This window comes from Zalophus californianus, chromosome 16 (genome assembly GCF_009762305.2).
Source record: "Zalophus californianus isolate mZalCal1 chromosome 16, mZalCal1.pri.v2, whole genome shotgun sequence".
NCBI classification, from domain to species: Eukaryota; Metazoa; Chordata; class Mammalia; order Carnivora; family Otariidae; genus Zalophus; species Zalophus californianus.
This window is the reverse complement of record NC_045610.1, coordinates 15902312-15919440: the sequence shown is the minus strand read 5'-3', so window position 1 is coordinate 15919440 and position 17129 is coordinate 15902312. Positions and strand designations below refer to the sequence as shown.

General features: G+C 43.9%; 1 protein-coding gene across 3 annotated transcripts in view; it reads left to right on the top strand.

Moving 5' to 3' along the window:
• The window catches only part of VPS53 (VPS53 subunit of GARP complex), a 139225-nt gene that overhangs the window by 110057 nt on the left and 12039 nt on the right, over nt 1-17129 (top strand). For all 3 annotated transcript variants that reach the window (XM_027625518.2, XM_027625519.1, XM_027625520.1), the window contains 2 exons: nt 2172-2320; nt 7366-7435. In XM_027625518.2, the coding sequence (XP_027481319.1) occupies nt 2172-2320; nt 7366-7435 (219 nt within the window). The remainder of the gene's footprint in view (nt 1-2171; nt 2321-7365; nt 7436-17129) is intronic.

Below are 17129 nucleotides of genomic sequence, written 5' to 3'. Positions count from 1 at the left end.
TCTTCTGTTAGATAATTATTTGTTAACTTTTTGAGATGTTGAAATATAAAATGCTGCCAACTTGGAAAACAATAGCCATTACTGTGGAAGAGCTTCATGGCAATGGGAGGAAGGGGGCATCAAGCTCCCTTCCCAGAATACGATGTTTACCCAGAGCATTCTGCTCCAAGGGTTGCTGCGGAGCTGGGGAGAAGATGATGAAGTGTAGACATTAACAGCATCTGTCAGTTTGGGCCTCACCCTATGAGCTCATTTAAGCTCACCTAGGATGCTCACTGTTTGGATGGGTCAACTCTCTAAAATCAGATGGGAAAAGAAGCCTTTTGAATAAGATAAAAAGATAATGAGGAAAACATTACACATAACCAAAGCATTAGAATATAAAGTCAATAGAACTTTCCACTGTTATTCCATTGTTTCTGATTCTCCCCAGTAAAAAACTTAGAGACCTTTTTCTATCTGACACTTTGTTGTGGAACCTTGCATAAGTCTTAACCGTCTCTGGGCCTTGGTTTTCTTGTCTCTAAAATGAAGGTGGAAGTCCCTTCCTGCTTTTTTATATGCTTACACATACCTAAGCTTTTAAAATATAAATATCTGCTGATTTGACAAAACATTAGGACAAAATATAGAGTCACTCAAGCTTCGCAGGCACTGGGGAGTCATCCATGCACAATATGATTCTTTTAAACAAGTTCCTCCAGTATTGAATTTTTCCTTTCCCCAAGAGCTCTATAAAAAAATGGTGTTTTCTTGCCAGAGACATCAAGGCCTCAGAACTACTGCCCTCCTTCTATGAACATATTATATGGTTTGTGTTTGGCTTCAGATCTTTTTAACAGACAGCCCAGCTCCAGTCTGAGAGGCTGACTCAACAGAACTCCTCTGGCACATTCCTGATCTTTTGGGGATTAAAGTGCCCATTTGCGGGTGCCTGGGTGGCTCAGTTGGTTAAGTGACTGCCTTCGGCTCAGGTCATGATCCTGGAGTCCCAGGATCGAGTCCCGCATCGGGCTCCCTGCTCAGCAGGGAGTCTGCTTCTCCCTCTGACCTTCCTCCCTCTCATGCTCTCTCTCTACCATTCTCTCTCTCTCTCAATAAATAAAAATCTTTAAAGTGCCCATTTGCTGCCAGCTTCCGGGCAGGCTGGGAGCTGACGCTGCCTCTCTTTTCCTTATGTATCCGAGGCAGGAGAAGCACCGCAGCATTGCTTCTTTCCCTGTTTTACTATAGACGTTTTCCAGAGCATTTCTCCCATTTCTCTGATGGTTAGAGCTTGAGCCAAGCAGGTGTCTCATTTGTGTCCATGGCCTGGTCAGGGACCACTCGGGTCCCGTCGGTGGTGCTGGTCTGCCCCGCGCCTGCCGTACACGCAGTCCCCGCCCTTCTTTCCTGCCCTCATCCTCGTGCTGCTGTCTTACCCCCTGGTCCACCCCCTGTAATTGCCAGGGATCTGCTTTTCTTTCCCTTGATGGAAACCCCAACAGAATCTCAAAGGTTTTAGGAGTAAGGTTTGAATGTTTTATTATGGAAAATTTCAACTGTGTGCGAAGGTAGAGAAAACAGTATAACAAACCTCATGGACCCATCACCCAGCTTCATTAATCTTCTTTCATCTGCTCCTCCTAACTCTAGATTATTTTGAAGTAAGTCTCACGCGTCACATCATGTCCAGTTCCCGTTTTTCAAAATCCTCCCCTCTTCGCAATTCACTTAAGAGAAAGACCTAAGTAACTGTCATCCAGGTTTCATTTCACTTAGCCCCAACCACCTCCAATCTCCCAAGCTACCAACCTGCTCACAAGTGGCTGCCCCTGCCCTGTCCTTCTGATGGAACAGCTGCAGGACAGTCCAGTTCACCGGCCTGGTGAGGGTTCCTTTACAAGATGGCCACTTAGATGGGAAAGGAAAGGCTATTTCAAGCATGAGGGGGCAAGTTAGGAAAAGATACCTAAGTCACACCTCACTGGCCAGGATAAGGTGGGCTTACTTGTTTTTATCCACAGTCAGCCACGACACACTGGATAAGACACACTGCCCAAGAGAAAATGGCGGCCGTGAGAGCAAGCTCTAGTCTCATTGCTGCTCCACCTGCCCCTTACCCGGGAACCGGTCAGACTGTCCTCCTGTGAGGGATCTAAAGGCTTCTCTTCCCCTGTCTCCATTTTCAGATGCAGTGGCAGAATGTGGAGCACGTTGGTGACCAGAGCCCTTATGTCACCTCTGTCATTCTTCACATTAAGCAGAATGTCCCTATTATCCGTGACAACCTGGCTTCCACGCGGAAATACTTCACTCAGTTCTGCATTAAATTTGCAAAGTAAGTCCTGGAACATTCTTCTTCTTCTTCTTCTTCTTCTTCTTCTTCTTCTTCTTCTTCCCCCCCCTCCTCCCTCCTTCCTCCTCCCTCCTCCTCCTTCCTCCTCCTCTTTCTCCCTTCTTCCTTCCTTTTTTTTTGTTTTTTTGTTTTTTAAGTAGGTTCCACGACCAACCTGGAGCCCAGCACGGGGCTTGAACTCAAAACCCTGAGATCAAGACCTGAGCTAAGATCAAGAGTCGGATGCTTAACTGATTGAGCCCTCCCCCCCCCCCCCGTTCCAGGTGTCTCTGGAACATTCTCATCACTTGGTTATTTTGAATGTCATACTTACCACCAGCATGCTCACAATCCAGGTGTCCCACTATCCAGCTGGGGCTTATTCTGGTGCCTGTAGGTGAACTAATTTTTTTCTACCCCAAAGAAGCATAATAAAACTAAATCCACTACTTAGAGTCACAAGCAACAGTAACAGCATGAAGACAAACTCAGAAATGAGTTGGGAAAACTGTTTCTTTGAATTATGTGAACATAACAGTGCCCCTGCCTCCCCACAGGTTTGGATAATTAAAATTATTTTTCAGTGATTTCATGTATATATTTTGTCGCTCCAACTACTACATTACAAGCTTTTTTAGGGTAAGAACCCTCATTTCTGTTTCTTTTAAGCCTTCTCTTTCTCCTTCCCCATAGTACTCATTACTGGGGCTGCCAGAATTTATCTGCCTCTGGACATCCTTGAGTCCAGGGAAGGTACTAGAAACTTAGAAACTGGTCAGAGCAAGTCCGGGGGTCCCATTGCCAAAGGACATGAAGTGAACTCTTGCATTGCATGTCTTCCTGCTACGTCCTCGTGTGTGGCCATTTCTGGCTTGACATTTGGAAGTAGGGAAATAAATGGTTTGGTCCTTTGCCAGTCAGCATCTGGCTGTAGCACCGTTTCCCCTGAGGCCAGGCAATGTAGAGGGTCAGTGCCTCCTCTGACCAACGAGCAAACAAGCGTTTTGGCACACACAGCTCAAGGAAGGGCTTCAGGAAGGTCAGCCTCTTCCAAGCTACTGTATTTAGGTTGTCTCATCCAAGTCCCAAGGGGGGATTTAGGGCTCCAAGTTTCTGTCTTCCCCAAATCTCTCCCGGTTTGTATTCAATTAAGGCTCTCTCTCTCCCTCATAAATAAATCCCTAAGGAACAACAATTAACGGAGGGGCTTGTGGCATTAGCTTCAGTTTCTAGTTTGTCAAAAAAGGATCGAGTGGACTCTCCAGGGAGGCGTTAATGTTTGCAGTATGGCAGATGAACCGGGAGTTGACATTCCCTTCACTCTCCGAGTGCTCATCGGTGTGTGTTAAAGGCGTTGCTGATAAATCACATTGTGACACTCCCATACCCTCGGTAGAAACCATGTCTCTGTAAAATTTTACTATGGCCAAAAATCTCTGGTGTGGTTGCACAGGGGTCTGACTGAGCTAACATTAAAGTGAGTAAAGGGTCCATTTGCTTAGCTAGTCCCAGCATCAGCCTCACATTCTCTCGGAGCCCTTTAATTTTATTACTAAGCTCATTTTGGATGAGCTAGGAATAGGATGCCCATCTCTCACATCTGGAAAAGTTTAACTGCCGATAGAAAAAGTGGTTTTCTGATCTAATCCATGGTACCCTCTCCTCCTTGTAAAATCCCAGCCAAGAGTAGAAATCTCAGAGGTAGCGCTGTAGGAGGATCCTTCCCCAGCAAGAGCAAGAGCCACCACCACCCCACGTGGCTGGGGCAGCCCTGGCCGCTCCCCATGAGCTCCCCATCACATTGCCGGGACTTCTCCCCTCGCCCTCCCCGGGACATGTTTCTCGTCCCTATATTTTCCTCACCCACTCTTGCAGACTAGCACATAGAGCCGATTCCAGGGTACAACCAAAGCCTACTCTAGAGAGAAGTAACGTAGATTATACACTGTGTGTACCATTGCAATTAGTCATGAATTCAGTCTCACGTCACTTGTTTGGCCTGACTCTGGTTTCGAGCCCTGAAGAATCCCTTCTGCATGGTCCCTCTTCTCCCTCCTGATCAGCAAACCTCCCCCTAGATCTGATCTCTGGAGTTTATGTTCCTTTCTCTTTAACTTCCTTTCTTATTTCATCAGTGCAAAGCCATACATGTTTCCTTTTGCCTCCATTTGGTCTCTGAAGCAACAGCAGTCTTTCCTCTTTAGACATCCAGATCACCCCTCAATTAAAACTGCTATTTGAGGGACGCTTAGTCAGTTGAGCATCCAACTCTTGGTTGCAACTCAGGTCATGATCTCAGGGTTGTGTGATTGAGCCACTTCCTCTGCCCCTCCCCCCTCTCAAATAAATAAGTAAATCTTAAAAAAATGAAAAGACTACTATTTGAACCATAAGCAGCTTCCCTCATCCACTAAGCTGGTTCTCTTCCATTCAATAACAGGGACAATAAGACAAATCTCTTAATAGTGGTTTAGAGGATAAAATGTGTAAACTTCTGGTAAAGTGCTGGTACCAGGCTGACATTCAAAAAGTGGTAACTGCTACCATTTTAATTTGTTATTATTTATTATTTACTCAGCATGCAGCCATTTGAGTACCTGCTATGTCCCAGACACAGAATTAAGTGCTTTGGCTTAGTAGATATGGTCCCTGTTTTCATTTGCCTTACAGTCAGGTGGAGGGAAATAAACATGTAAGCAAATAAGTATAGTAAAGAGGGTTATATGCTAGGCTAGAGGTCTGTGGGCTCTACGTAGAGCATGGTGCAGGTGAATGAGGAAAGGCTTCATAAGGAGAGAGATCCGGGCGCCTGGGTGGCTCAGTTGGTTAAGTGACTGCCTTCGGCTCAAGTCATGATCCTGGAATCCTGGAATCAAGTCCCACATCGGGCTGCCTGCTCGGCAGAGAGTCTGCTTCTCCCTCTAACCCTCCCCCCTCTCAGGCTATCTCTCTCTCATTCTCTCTCTCTCAAATAAATAAGATCTTAAAAAAAAAAAAAATGAGAGAGATCCTTGAGCAGGGTGCAAGAGATGTGTGTGTACTGACCCCACAAGGCCACAGGGAAGGGCCTTCTGGGCACAGAGCAGTGTAAGCAAAGGCACAGAGGCATTAAGTAGCCTGCAGAATCAAGCATAGGGTGCCACAGCTCAGCACGATAAGGCTAGGGACAGAATCAAGACACTCAGGGAAGGCCTTGTCTGCAGCCATTACAAGAATTTTAATCAGGGAAGGGTCTTGGGCATGTTTGCATCTGCAACAAATCCCTTCAGCAGCTGATGGTTAGCAAAGATGAGGCTGAAGGCCACAAGACCAGTTAGGAAAGAATTGAAAGAGCTCAAGTGAGAAGGGTAAGGGCAGCAGTGGTAGGCATGGTCAGGAGACCGAGGAAGGGAGTGCAGGCGAAGGGCTGAGAACTGAGTGATATTGGGGTGGACGGCTGAGGGAGCAGTCTCGAGGAACTCATGGTTTCTGGCTTGGATGACTGGGTAGATGAGCTCGGGTCCACTGGGCCTGGGCTCCAGGGTGGGGCTGAGTCCTGGATATGCTGGAATTGAGGTGCCAGTGCCATTCCAGTGAGGTGGCCAGTAGTCCGTTGGGTTTTTGAGCAGGCACAGATGTGTAGAGAGATCGGAGAGGGGGAGTCATGGCCCTGAGAGCAGCTTTTGCAGAGTGGGAGAGGAGGGAGCTAGCCAGCCTTTTTCTTGACCTCCACACCCTGTTTTATTATCGCTCCTTCCTTGGTCATGGGCCCTATGTTCTCCTGGTCAGTCCACCCTGGGTCTGGCCTTGGTTATAGGCATTTCTCATCCCCACACCTTCCATTCTGCACCTGTATAACAGCTTTCCCTACTCAAGCCCTGCAGTTTTTTCTAAAAAGCCCTCCTGCCCTATTAAAATTCCTTCTCCCTTTCCCCAAACCAGCTTGCCCTTCAGTCCCCAGTAAATTTTTCAGAGATCATATATTTTTTCCCTTGTTCTGAGAGTTACTCCCTTTGCAATTATTTTCTATCTTTGCATTTAACACCCTATAACTATCTCACTATCTTGTCTGTTAGGGTGTTTTCAGCTGCTAGTAATAGAAGCCGTGACTTAAACTCACTTAAACATAAGATGAACTTTGTATTTCATATAACCAGAAGGTCAGAGGTAGGACACATCCAAAGATGGTTGATTCAATGGTTCAGCAATGTCACTAAGGACCCAAGTTCCTTACTCTCCCCTGCTCTCCTTGGGTCTGGCTTCATCCTTAGAATGGTGGCAAAATGGCTCTAGGTGTTCTGTCCAAACATAAGAATACCCTGAAGAAGGAGAGAAAGACTTCCCCCAGCCATGCAATGACGTCCATTCCTCTGGTCTGATTGGCTGGCTTAGATCATGTCCCCACCTCAGGATCAGCAACAGTTAACAAGGGAATGCCATGTTCTGACTGGTTGAGGCTAATTAGAATTCACCTCTGCAGTTTAGGAGGGATCAGCTTTTCCCCAGCATTCTAAAACCACATATACCTAAATAAAACCAGGGTTTGGGCTGGAAAGAAACAGAAGGCAGTGAATGCTGGGAGGCCACAGTAGCATCTACTTTGATTTCTGTTTTCTTGTAGAAGGAAGTAGGACCTTTAAAAAAGTTTCTGGGGCACCTGGGTGGCTCAGTTGGTTAAGTGTCTGCCTTCGGCTCAGGTCATGATTCTGCAGTCCTGGGATCGAGCCCCACATCGGGCTCCCTCTGCCTCTCTCTCACTCTCTCTCTCATGAATAAATAAATCTTAAAAAAAAAAAAAAGTTTCTGCAGTTCTTTACCAAAAAGAGAATAGGCCTGGGGCACCTGGGTGGCTCAGTCTGTTAAGCATCTGACTCTTGATTTCGGCTCAGGTCATGCTCTCAGGGTCATGAGATCAAGCCCCACGTCAAGCTCTGTGCTCAGCATGGAGGCTGCTTGTCCCTCTCCTTCTTCTCCTCACCCTCACTTGCGCATGCTTTCTCTAAAATAAGTAAAATCTTAAAAAAGAGAGAAATAAGCCTAATTTGTCCCTTTTTTTTTTTTATTCACAGCTCCTTCATTCCCAAGTTCATCACCCACCTCTTCAAGTGCAAGCCAATTAGCATGGTGGGAGCAGAACAGGTGAGAAGAATCGTTATAGAGCCTTTTTCTTATGGCTTTTGTTGTAGGTCAAACACAAATCTTTCTAGTAGGGATTTACTCTGGAGAAATAAAATTGCTGATTTCCCCTGTTTGGGGACAGAAGGATGACCTGGCAGCCTAATTCATCCACTTATTTAAACCATTTTTGGGGGACCTGGGTGGCTCAGTCGTTAAGCGTCTGCCTTCGGCTCAGGTCATGGTCCCAGGGTCCTGGGATCGATCCCCACATCGGACTCCCTGCTCCGCGGGAAGCCTGCTTCTCCCTCTCCCACTCCCCCTACTTGTGTTCCCTCTCTCGCTGTGTCTCTCTCTGTCAAATAAATAAATAAAATCTTTAGAAAAAAAAAAAACATTTTTGTTGAGCACCTACTACATACCTGGGTGTTGTGCTAGGCACAGGCGTACCGCAGTGAACAAAACAGAAAAGTTCTTTCCTTCGTGGTGCTCACAGCCTAGTAAAAAGAGACAGATAAGATGTGAGTTAACAAATAAATGAGAAGATAATTTTACCTTGAGCATGCTAAAGGGTATAAAACTAGGTTCTGTGAAAGAATATCTTAGGAGCATGAGGGAGTAATGGCTTTAGATTGGACACCCCGCAAAGGTTCCTCCGAGAGCTGGTGCTTGAGAAGAAGTAGGAGTGGAAGGTCCAGGCAGAGAGAGCCTCAAACGCTCTGATTATTTTGGATCCTGTAATGGTTGGGCAGACACCACTTCAGAGGAGCAAGCAAAGAAAGGCTTCTGCTTTTGGTACTGAGACGCTGTTCACCTCACCCAAGGAGCCTTCCTTGATTAACCCCACTCTGTTCACTTGAATTCTGTGCTTCAAGACATCTCCTCACCGGTTGTGTCACCTCAGTACTGATGAGTTGAGTTACATGTTGCAGCGGAGTCACCTCTTTTCAGCCACCACCTGTCCAAACTGTCTGAAATTTGAGCAGCTTGAATTTGGAGAACAGTTTAAGCTACTTTAGAAACAAAAACAATAATTCAGCCCCTAATTCTTGACAAACACCTATTCAGATACAGGCTATTCATGTACTGATCATAAATGATTCTCATATATTCATTAAAATAAATCCTCTCTAGACTTCTGTGTAGCAACATTTAACCTGTTTCAGTTACATTTTATATTTGAAAGAACTCCCAACAACATTTTTAAGTAAGATTATATAATTCAGGACATTTCCGTAAGTCCTGCTCTTCCACCAAGTTAGTTGACTTGGTAGAGGCTCAGCTGTTTCCCAGCTCAGTGACTTGCCCTCACCCTGGGCCCTCAGCATTGCCGACCCGAGTCATGTCCCTGGAAGACGGCGAGCTGGCATGTGCCCTGGTGCATCATGGATCTCTCGTGAAGTATCAAAGCCGGAGATGTAATAGCTGTGAACATGAGGAATCTCTTGAATCTGATATGTGCACTCTTTTTTTTATACTCTTTTTATACTCCTTTTGTACTTACACAAAAAGTTTTTATACTCTTTTTGTAAGGCCATCACCTTTCTAGCTTATGAAAAAGCAGTATGGTGTGAGCATGAAGATCCTGGGGTGCAGAATCAAGACGGTCTGCAGCTGAATCCTCTCTCTGCAATACAGCAACTGCTTGTCCTTCGACAAACCTCCCAGCACGTTCGTGTCCTCATCTGGAAAATGGGGATGACGTGGTCCCACCTTACAGGGCAGTTGTGAGGATTGAACAAGACTGTGCACATCAAGTGCTTGATACAGGCACATGTAAGCCCCTAGCAGATTCCAGCTCTTCCTAATTTTTGCTTTCTCAGACCAAGAATGTGCCTTTGTTTCTGCTTTCAGTACCCGCCTCACCTGGTAATGACATCTGCTTGCTACTTGCTGCAGGCTATCTGGCTGACCAGCTTTAAAAGCCAGAGTCAAAAGTATTGTCTCAGAAAGCTTCCTGGGAGGTTGCATGGATTCAGACAGACACTGACTGTAGAGTTTCAGTGTTTTGAAATTCTCGACTCTTCAAGGTCATAAGCATAGAACTAATTCTCTCCATTGGAGACAGCAGAATAATGCCTCAGCATGTCTCCAGTTTCATCAGTACCTGTTCACTGGGAGTTCATTCTGTCCACCTCACTGTTGTGTATAATCAGAGAGGATGTGGAGTAATGATCTGTGTATCTAAGAGAAGCTTTAGTGTTATGAGTTACTAACATTCTCTCTAGACTTGATGAAGCCACTGGAACATAAAGTTGGCTCGTTGGGAACATGTTTTCATGAGTTTGCAGCTTTGCCTGGGCCATACTAGCTGATTTAGTGTCTGATAACCATGATATTTTCATATTGTCACATAAATCCAATATCATATCTATGTTCCTCAGATTTTCTCTTCTTCAAAAGAATGTTAAAATAATCAGCTTGGAGTCGAAGCCCATATCTTCCGAAAAATAGCAGTTTGGCCAGTATTAACTTCTGCTTTGAGATGTGGATGAGAAAACCATCTGTGAAGCTGGGATTTTACTTTGTTCACAAGGCAAATGGGAGTGGGTGATAAGGGAGCCCAGCCCGGAAGAGGGCACGGCTGAGAACTGAAGGGCAAGGTGACCCCTGATGGATTCCCACATGAAGTTCAGGTGTAGCCAGGTCCACGCTTGCCCCGAGAATCTGGGCTGAGAAATAAGCAGTCCTATAGCTGGAGGCGTGGTTTACTCGGGCAGCAGAACCATAAGAATCAGGTAGTTAATAAAGACTGCAACAGATTCTGACTCAGGTCTCGTAGCAATTCTAATCCAAGCATTCACAAAAGCTGTGGAATTGAAAGCTAAAATTTAGCCTAATCTCAGCTGCCTTTGCTTTGCCACAAAGGCACTAGATCCTAAATTTAGATTATCTTCAGTACTTGTGCCGAAAATAGAAAAGGAGACATTTTCCTGTTCTTTATTCTCTTCCTGATTACTACATAAAGTGAATTATTTATCTGTGGGCCCCAGAGTCCTCTTGAGCAATTGCAAGGGCACATGGAACTGAAACCATGCCGATATTTGTAATGCTTCTTCCTAGATAGTGATCTTTCAGAGAATCTTAAGGGATTTGCAGGGTCATTAATTAGTCTTATGGCAATGGTATCTGTGACTGAGCAGTCAATAGAAAAAGAATCCATTTGCACAAACTTACCATAGAGGAAGCCCACAATTTGGTATGGGAAAAAGGACCCTGAGACTTAAGGTCCAGTTCTTACTCTGCTGTTAATGGTCCCTGTGATCACGAGCCGTTGCTTCCCCGCTCTAGGCTCAGTTTTCTCATGTTTAAATAAGAGCACTGAATCAGACTCTCACACGCGCCTTCTAGGCCTATCATATTACGGAGTTTGAAATGTTTTGAGCAGTGTATCGCCTGTGAAGTTATTTTCTTTTCCTTTATGTTATCTTTATATACATATTGACCTCGTTTTTATTGTGGTAAAACACATAACATAAAGTTCATCATTTTAACCATTTTTAATTGTGCACTAGTATTAAGTACTACTGTTGTGCAACCATCCACCTCCACACTTTGTCATTTTCTTAAACTGAAACTTCATTCCCATTAAACAGTAACTTCCGTCCTGACAGCCACCATTCTGCTTCCTGTCCCTGTGAATATGGCTGCTCTACATACCTCATCTAAGTAGAATCATACAATACCTGTCCTTTTGTGTCTGGCTTATTTCACTTAGCATGTCTTCAGGGTTTATCCATGTTTCAAAATTTCCTTCCTTCTTACAGCTGAATAATATTCCATCATATGTATATATATATATATATATACACACACACACTACATTTTGACCATATTGACTTTTTAAAAATTCACATAATTCAAAACCATCTGGAAAAAATATTTAAAGCAAAATTTAGATTTTTTTCTTTTAAGCCCAAAGACCAAGGAAAAGGAAAAAGAGAATCAGGTAGTATGTGCATAATGGCAGTTGGAAAAATGAGAAAATAGGATGGTTATTCTTGGGCACAGTTCTCAGTAAATCTCCAAAGTGTGGTAGGGTGTTTTTAAGCACTCCTTTAAAAAAAAGCAAGTGGATCAATAACAATGTAATACCCATAAGCGATAGATTTAAAAAACACCACCACCTCAGCAAAGTAGGAATAGAAGTAAGGTGGTTGCATCTGATAAAGTTTTTATACAGAAACTTAGGAGAGGGTGTGCATTACAAGGCTAAACGAATTTGTCAGAATTATACAATTCAGAATCATACATTCCAATATATGTACATTTTACCTCAAAAAAATTGAGGGCTACAGAGCACTGACAGCAGAGTTTCCCACCCTCTGCACTGTTGACATTTCAGGCCAGGGAACCTTTCACTGTGGGGCTGTCCTGTGCATTGTGGGATTTTTACCAGCGCCCCTCACCACTACCCACTAGCTGCCAGCAACACCCTCCCGATTTTGACAAGGGAAGATGTCTCCAGATATTGCCAAACATCCGAGCACGAGTGAGGGTGTAGCCAAACCACTCCCGGTGAGAGCCGCTGGATTAGAGGGATAGATGCGGTGTGATGAGAATGACAATGTCTTTGGTGGTAGCAGCTGCGTGGCAGGTACATACAGAGTCATTATACTATTCTGTGTACTTCATATATGTTTCAACTTCTCCATAATAACAAAATTTACCAGAAAAATAACACTGGTGTTACCCTACTCATGAGTAATCCAAAATAAAATTTTATTTTGAGAACTGACAAAAAACCCCATGCTTCCTGAAATTAATCTAGCTTCCTTCTAGATTTTCTGATTGTAGAACTAATGTTCAGGGGCACCTGGGTGGCTCAGTCATTTAAGTGTCCAACTCTTGATCTTGGCTCAGGTCTTAACCTCAGGGTCATGAGTTCAAACCCCATGTTGTGCTTCGTGCTGGGTGTGGAGCCTACTTAAAATTTTTTTTAATTAAAAAAAATTGAAAGAAAAGAGCTTATGTTCAGAAAAACTGAACTTTCTTCTTCCAATTTTTGTGTGCATGTGCTACTGTCCCAGTCGTGAAGCTTTCTCCCTTTTGCACAGAACTTTTCTCTTTCTAAAGAGCTTTTTGAATCTCTTACCTATCCAATCACTCACTTTTCTCTGTCTCATTAAGCTGTGGCCCACCTTGATTTCTATGAGATCATCCTTCCCACTGAGAGCTTGAAGCTTCTTCTACCACTCAGTCAAAAGGGTCCTCCCGTTGTGCCACACAGCAAGGAGACAGACCCCACCGACACAGCCACACCCCAGAGGAGTTTACAACCATCAGCAGGAGGTGGCCCTGGAGATGGGAGGACCAAGCAAGCTTGGGAAATCAAGGCATCAGTTAATGAAAAAAACATTACAATAAACATGCTTAATGGTCAATTATAGAAAGATTTTCTCTTCACACTAGGAATAAGACAAGCATGTCTGCTACCACCTTTGCTCTCTAGCCATTTCTCTCCTATATTGCCCTTGAAGTTCTGTTGTTCAGAACAACAAGACAAAAAGGAAATTAATTCTTAAATAAAAGATAGGTACAGATTAAAAAGAAAGAAGTAAAACTGTCATTTTTCACAGAGAATATGATTATGAATGACAGTATCCCCAAAAATCTACAGGTAAACTATCAGAATACAAATTTAGCAGAGTTGTAGAATATAAGGTCAGTATTAAAATTATTTTTCATATTTTTATATCCCAGCAACAAACAATTTGAAATGAAAAATTTAAATAAAACCATATATAGTAGCATCAGGAAACAACCCAGGAATGAATCTGTCAAAAAATTTTCAAGTCTTCTACACAGAAAACAACACAATATTAAGAAACATTAAAATGGCAGGGTAGCTCAAGCTCATAGATTAAAAGACTCAATATTAAGAAGATGTCAATTCTTCCAAAATTGATACAGTAAACCAACAGGGTTGGGTTGGAGGGTGTGTGCGAGTGTGGGTGTAAGTTGATAAGCTGATTCTAAAAGTTAGGTAGAAATGCAAAAGACTTAAGAATACCTAAAATAATCTTTTAAAAAAAGAACAGGGGCACCTGGGTGGCTCAGATGGTTAAGCGTCTGCCTTCGGCTCAGGTCATGATCCCAGGGTCCTGGGATCGAGTCCCGCATCGGGCTCCCTGCTCCTTGGGAGCCTGCTTCTCCCTCTGCCTCTCTCTCTCTCTGTCTCTCATGAATAAATAAATAAAATCTTTAAAAAATTAAAAAAAGAACAGAGTCGGAGGACTTACATCTCCAGATATCAAGACTTACTTTAATGCTGTCTTAATTAGGGCTGTGTGGTACTGGCAGCAGGCAAACAGAACAGAATCCAGTTCAGAAATAGACCCACACATACATAGACACTTGATTTATGACCTAGTGGTACTGTAATTCCACTGGGAAGGGATGGTCTTCTCAATAAATAGTGCTAGTTGAATATCCAAATGGGGGAAAAATTAATCTTGACCTTTACCCCACACCATATACAAAAATCAGTTCCAGCAAGGACATGGAGATTGGAACTCTCCTCCACTGGTGAGAATGTAAAATGCCGAAATTGTGGGAAGCACCTCGGCAGTTTCTCGAAAAGTGAAACATGGAGTTACCATAGGACCCAGCAGTTTCACTCCTAGATACATATCCAAAAGAATGGAAACGTATGTTCACATGAAAACTTGTGCACAGGTGTTCATAGCAGCATTATTCATAACAGCCAAAAAGTGGAAACAACTCAAATGTGTATCAGCTGATGAATGGAGAAGTGAATGTGGTATAATCTCACAAGGGAGTATTATTCAGCCATAAACAGGAACGGAGTCCTTACTCATGCTACAACATAGATGAACCTTGGAAACATTACACTAAGTGGAAGAAGCCAGAGATAAGAGGCCACATGTTGTATGATTCCATTTACACGAGATTTCCAGAACAGGCAAATCTAAAAGAAAGTAGATTCATGGTTGGTGAGGGCAAGGGGCGAGGAGAGAACAGGATGTGATTGCAAAGGGTCTGGGGTTTCTTCGTGGAGTGATGACATGTCTTGGGACTAGGTGGCGGTTATGGTTGCACAACCTTGTGAATATACTAAAAAAAAAAAAAAAACCTGAGTTATACTTTAAAAGGGTAAATATTATATATGAATTGTATCTCAAAAAAAAAACTCCAGGTGAGTGAAAGCTCTAAAGGTGAAAAATAGGGGCGCCTGGGTGGCTCAGTTGGTTGGGCAGCCAACTCTCGATTCCAGCTCAGGTCATGATTTCAGGGTCCTGGGATGGAGTCCCACGTCAGGCTCCATGCTCGGCGGGGAGTCTGCTTCAGGATTCTCTCTCTCCCTCTGCCCCTCCTCGCTCATGCCCTCTGTCTCTAAAATGATAAATCTTTACTAAATAAATAAATACCTTCTAAAAAAAATAAATAATAAATACCTTCTAAGAATGTGCCTTTATCTTCTGTGTTTTCGCCACTAGTGATGGTCATGTTGCCCCCCAAGATTTGTAGGAGGCTCTCTTTTTTTTTTTTAAGAGAGGAAGGAAGGGTCAGGAGAGAGGCAGAGGAAGAGAGAATCTTAAGCAGGCTTCACACCCAGCACGGAGCCTGACACATGGCTCCGTCTCACAACCCTGAGATCATGACCTGAGCCAAAATCAAGAGTCAGAAGCTTAACTAGCTGAGCCACCCAGGCGCCCCTATAGGAGGCTTTTTAAGAAATGAACCCTCCTGGGGCGCCTGGGTGGCTCAGTTGGTTGAGCAACTGCCTTGGGCTCAGGTCATGACCCCAGGGTCCTGGACTCCCTGCTCAGCGGGCAGCCTGCTTCGCCCTCTGCCTGCCGCTCTGCCTGCTCGTGCTCGCTCTCTCTCTCTCTCTCTGTCAAATAAATAAATAAAACCTTAAAAAAAAAAAAGAAAAGAAAGAAAACCCTCCAGGGGTGCCTGGGTGAATCAGTCAGTTAAGCATCCCACTCATGATTTCGGCTCAGGTCATATCTCTCAGGGTCATGAGATCAAGCCCCACGTTGGGCTCCGTGCTCAAGGGGGAGTCTGAGATGCTCTCCTTCTCCTTCTGGCCCTCCCCCACTCATGCTCGTGTGCTTTCTCACTCACGCTCTCTTGCACTCTTTCTCTCTCTTAAATAAATCTTAAAAAAAAAAAATGAACCCTCAAACTTTCCACGTCTGGGTGATGACCTCCCACAGACACAGGCTGGCCAGCCCTGCACCCCAGCAGCACACGAACAACAGGAACCATACCACCCCAAAAGTTTTCTCTGAGGCTCAAACAAATTCGGCTGATGACCACCTCTTGCCCAATGCTTCATGCCTAAGGAGATGAACTATTAGGTATTTCCAAAGATGAAAACCAGCAGATTTCCCTAAGTGGAGCCTTCACCTGCACTTCCCACAGATAGCTGCAAAGGCTGTCAGACTGGCTTTTGCCTTTTCTGACCTCATTGTTTTTTGTAAAACCTGAGACCAAGGTTTCCATCTGTTCAGCTGTCTGGTGAGAACGGAATTTTATTGTGACTGGCCAGGGACTGAAAATGTCCTATCTCTCAAGATACGGGAGACCCAAAGAATTATGTCAAGTTCATTCAAAACTCTTCCTGTCACTTAAGACTATACAATTATTTATGCATATAATATGTCTCTGGGAAGTGGGAAAATAGAAAAAGTAGGAAGTATCCCCATATGTTTTAAAACATAATCATCTTTTCCCACCAACAAATAATGCAAAGACATGGCTTTGATTTTGACAAGGTTCCGAAAATTTGCTGCTTGAAGATAAAGTTAAATCCTTATCAGGCATCAAATGACATATTAAAAAAGAGAGGGGGCGCCTGGGTGGCTCAGTTGTTAAGCGTCTGCCTTCGGCTCAGGTCATGATCCTAGGGTCCTGGGATCGAGCCCCGCATCGGGCTCCCTGCTCAGCGGGAAGCCTGCTTCTCCCTCTCCCACTCCCCCTGCTTGTGTTCCCTCTCTCGCTGTGTCTCTGTCTGTCAAATAAATAAATAAAATATTTTTAAAAAGAGAGAGAGATAAAGATTTCCCAGTTAACAAAAGTATAGAAACTAATGTCAAGAATACTGGCTTAACACTTAGCTCGGTCAAACCTTTTTTTTTTTTTTTAAGATTTTATTTATTCATCTGAGACACAGAGATACAGAGAGAGAGAGCATGAGCAGGGAGAGAGGCAGAGGCAGAGGGAGAAGCAGGCTTCCCGATGAGCAGGGAGCCCGATGTGGGGCTTTGATCCCAGGACCCTGGGACCATGACCCGAGCCGAAGGCAGACGCTTAACCATCTGAGCCACCCAGGCGCCCCAGCTCGGTCAAATCTTAACATGTTACCACATTTTCTTTAGATTTTTTAAATTAAATCATTACAGTTGTTACTGAAGCCCCCTGTGTACCCTGCGCTGCCATTTCCCTCCCTCCAGGCCCAGAGGTAACCATTATTCTGATTTTGATTTTTATCATTCCCATGTGTATTTTGGTATGTTGCATCTGCATATATTCTCAAATTATATGTGATTTTGTTTGCATTTTAAAACTGCATATAAATGGCACTATACATATCCTTTCCCGACTTGCCTTTTTTGCCTGACATAGTTTTTTGAGATGTATCCATGTTGATGTATGTTGTTTGAATTCATTCATTTTAACTTCAGTATCCTATTCCATTGCATGAATATGCCACCATTCATTCATCCATTCAGCTGTTGGACATTTA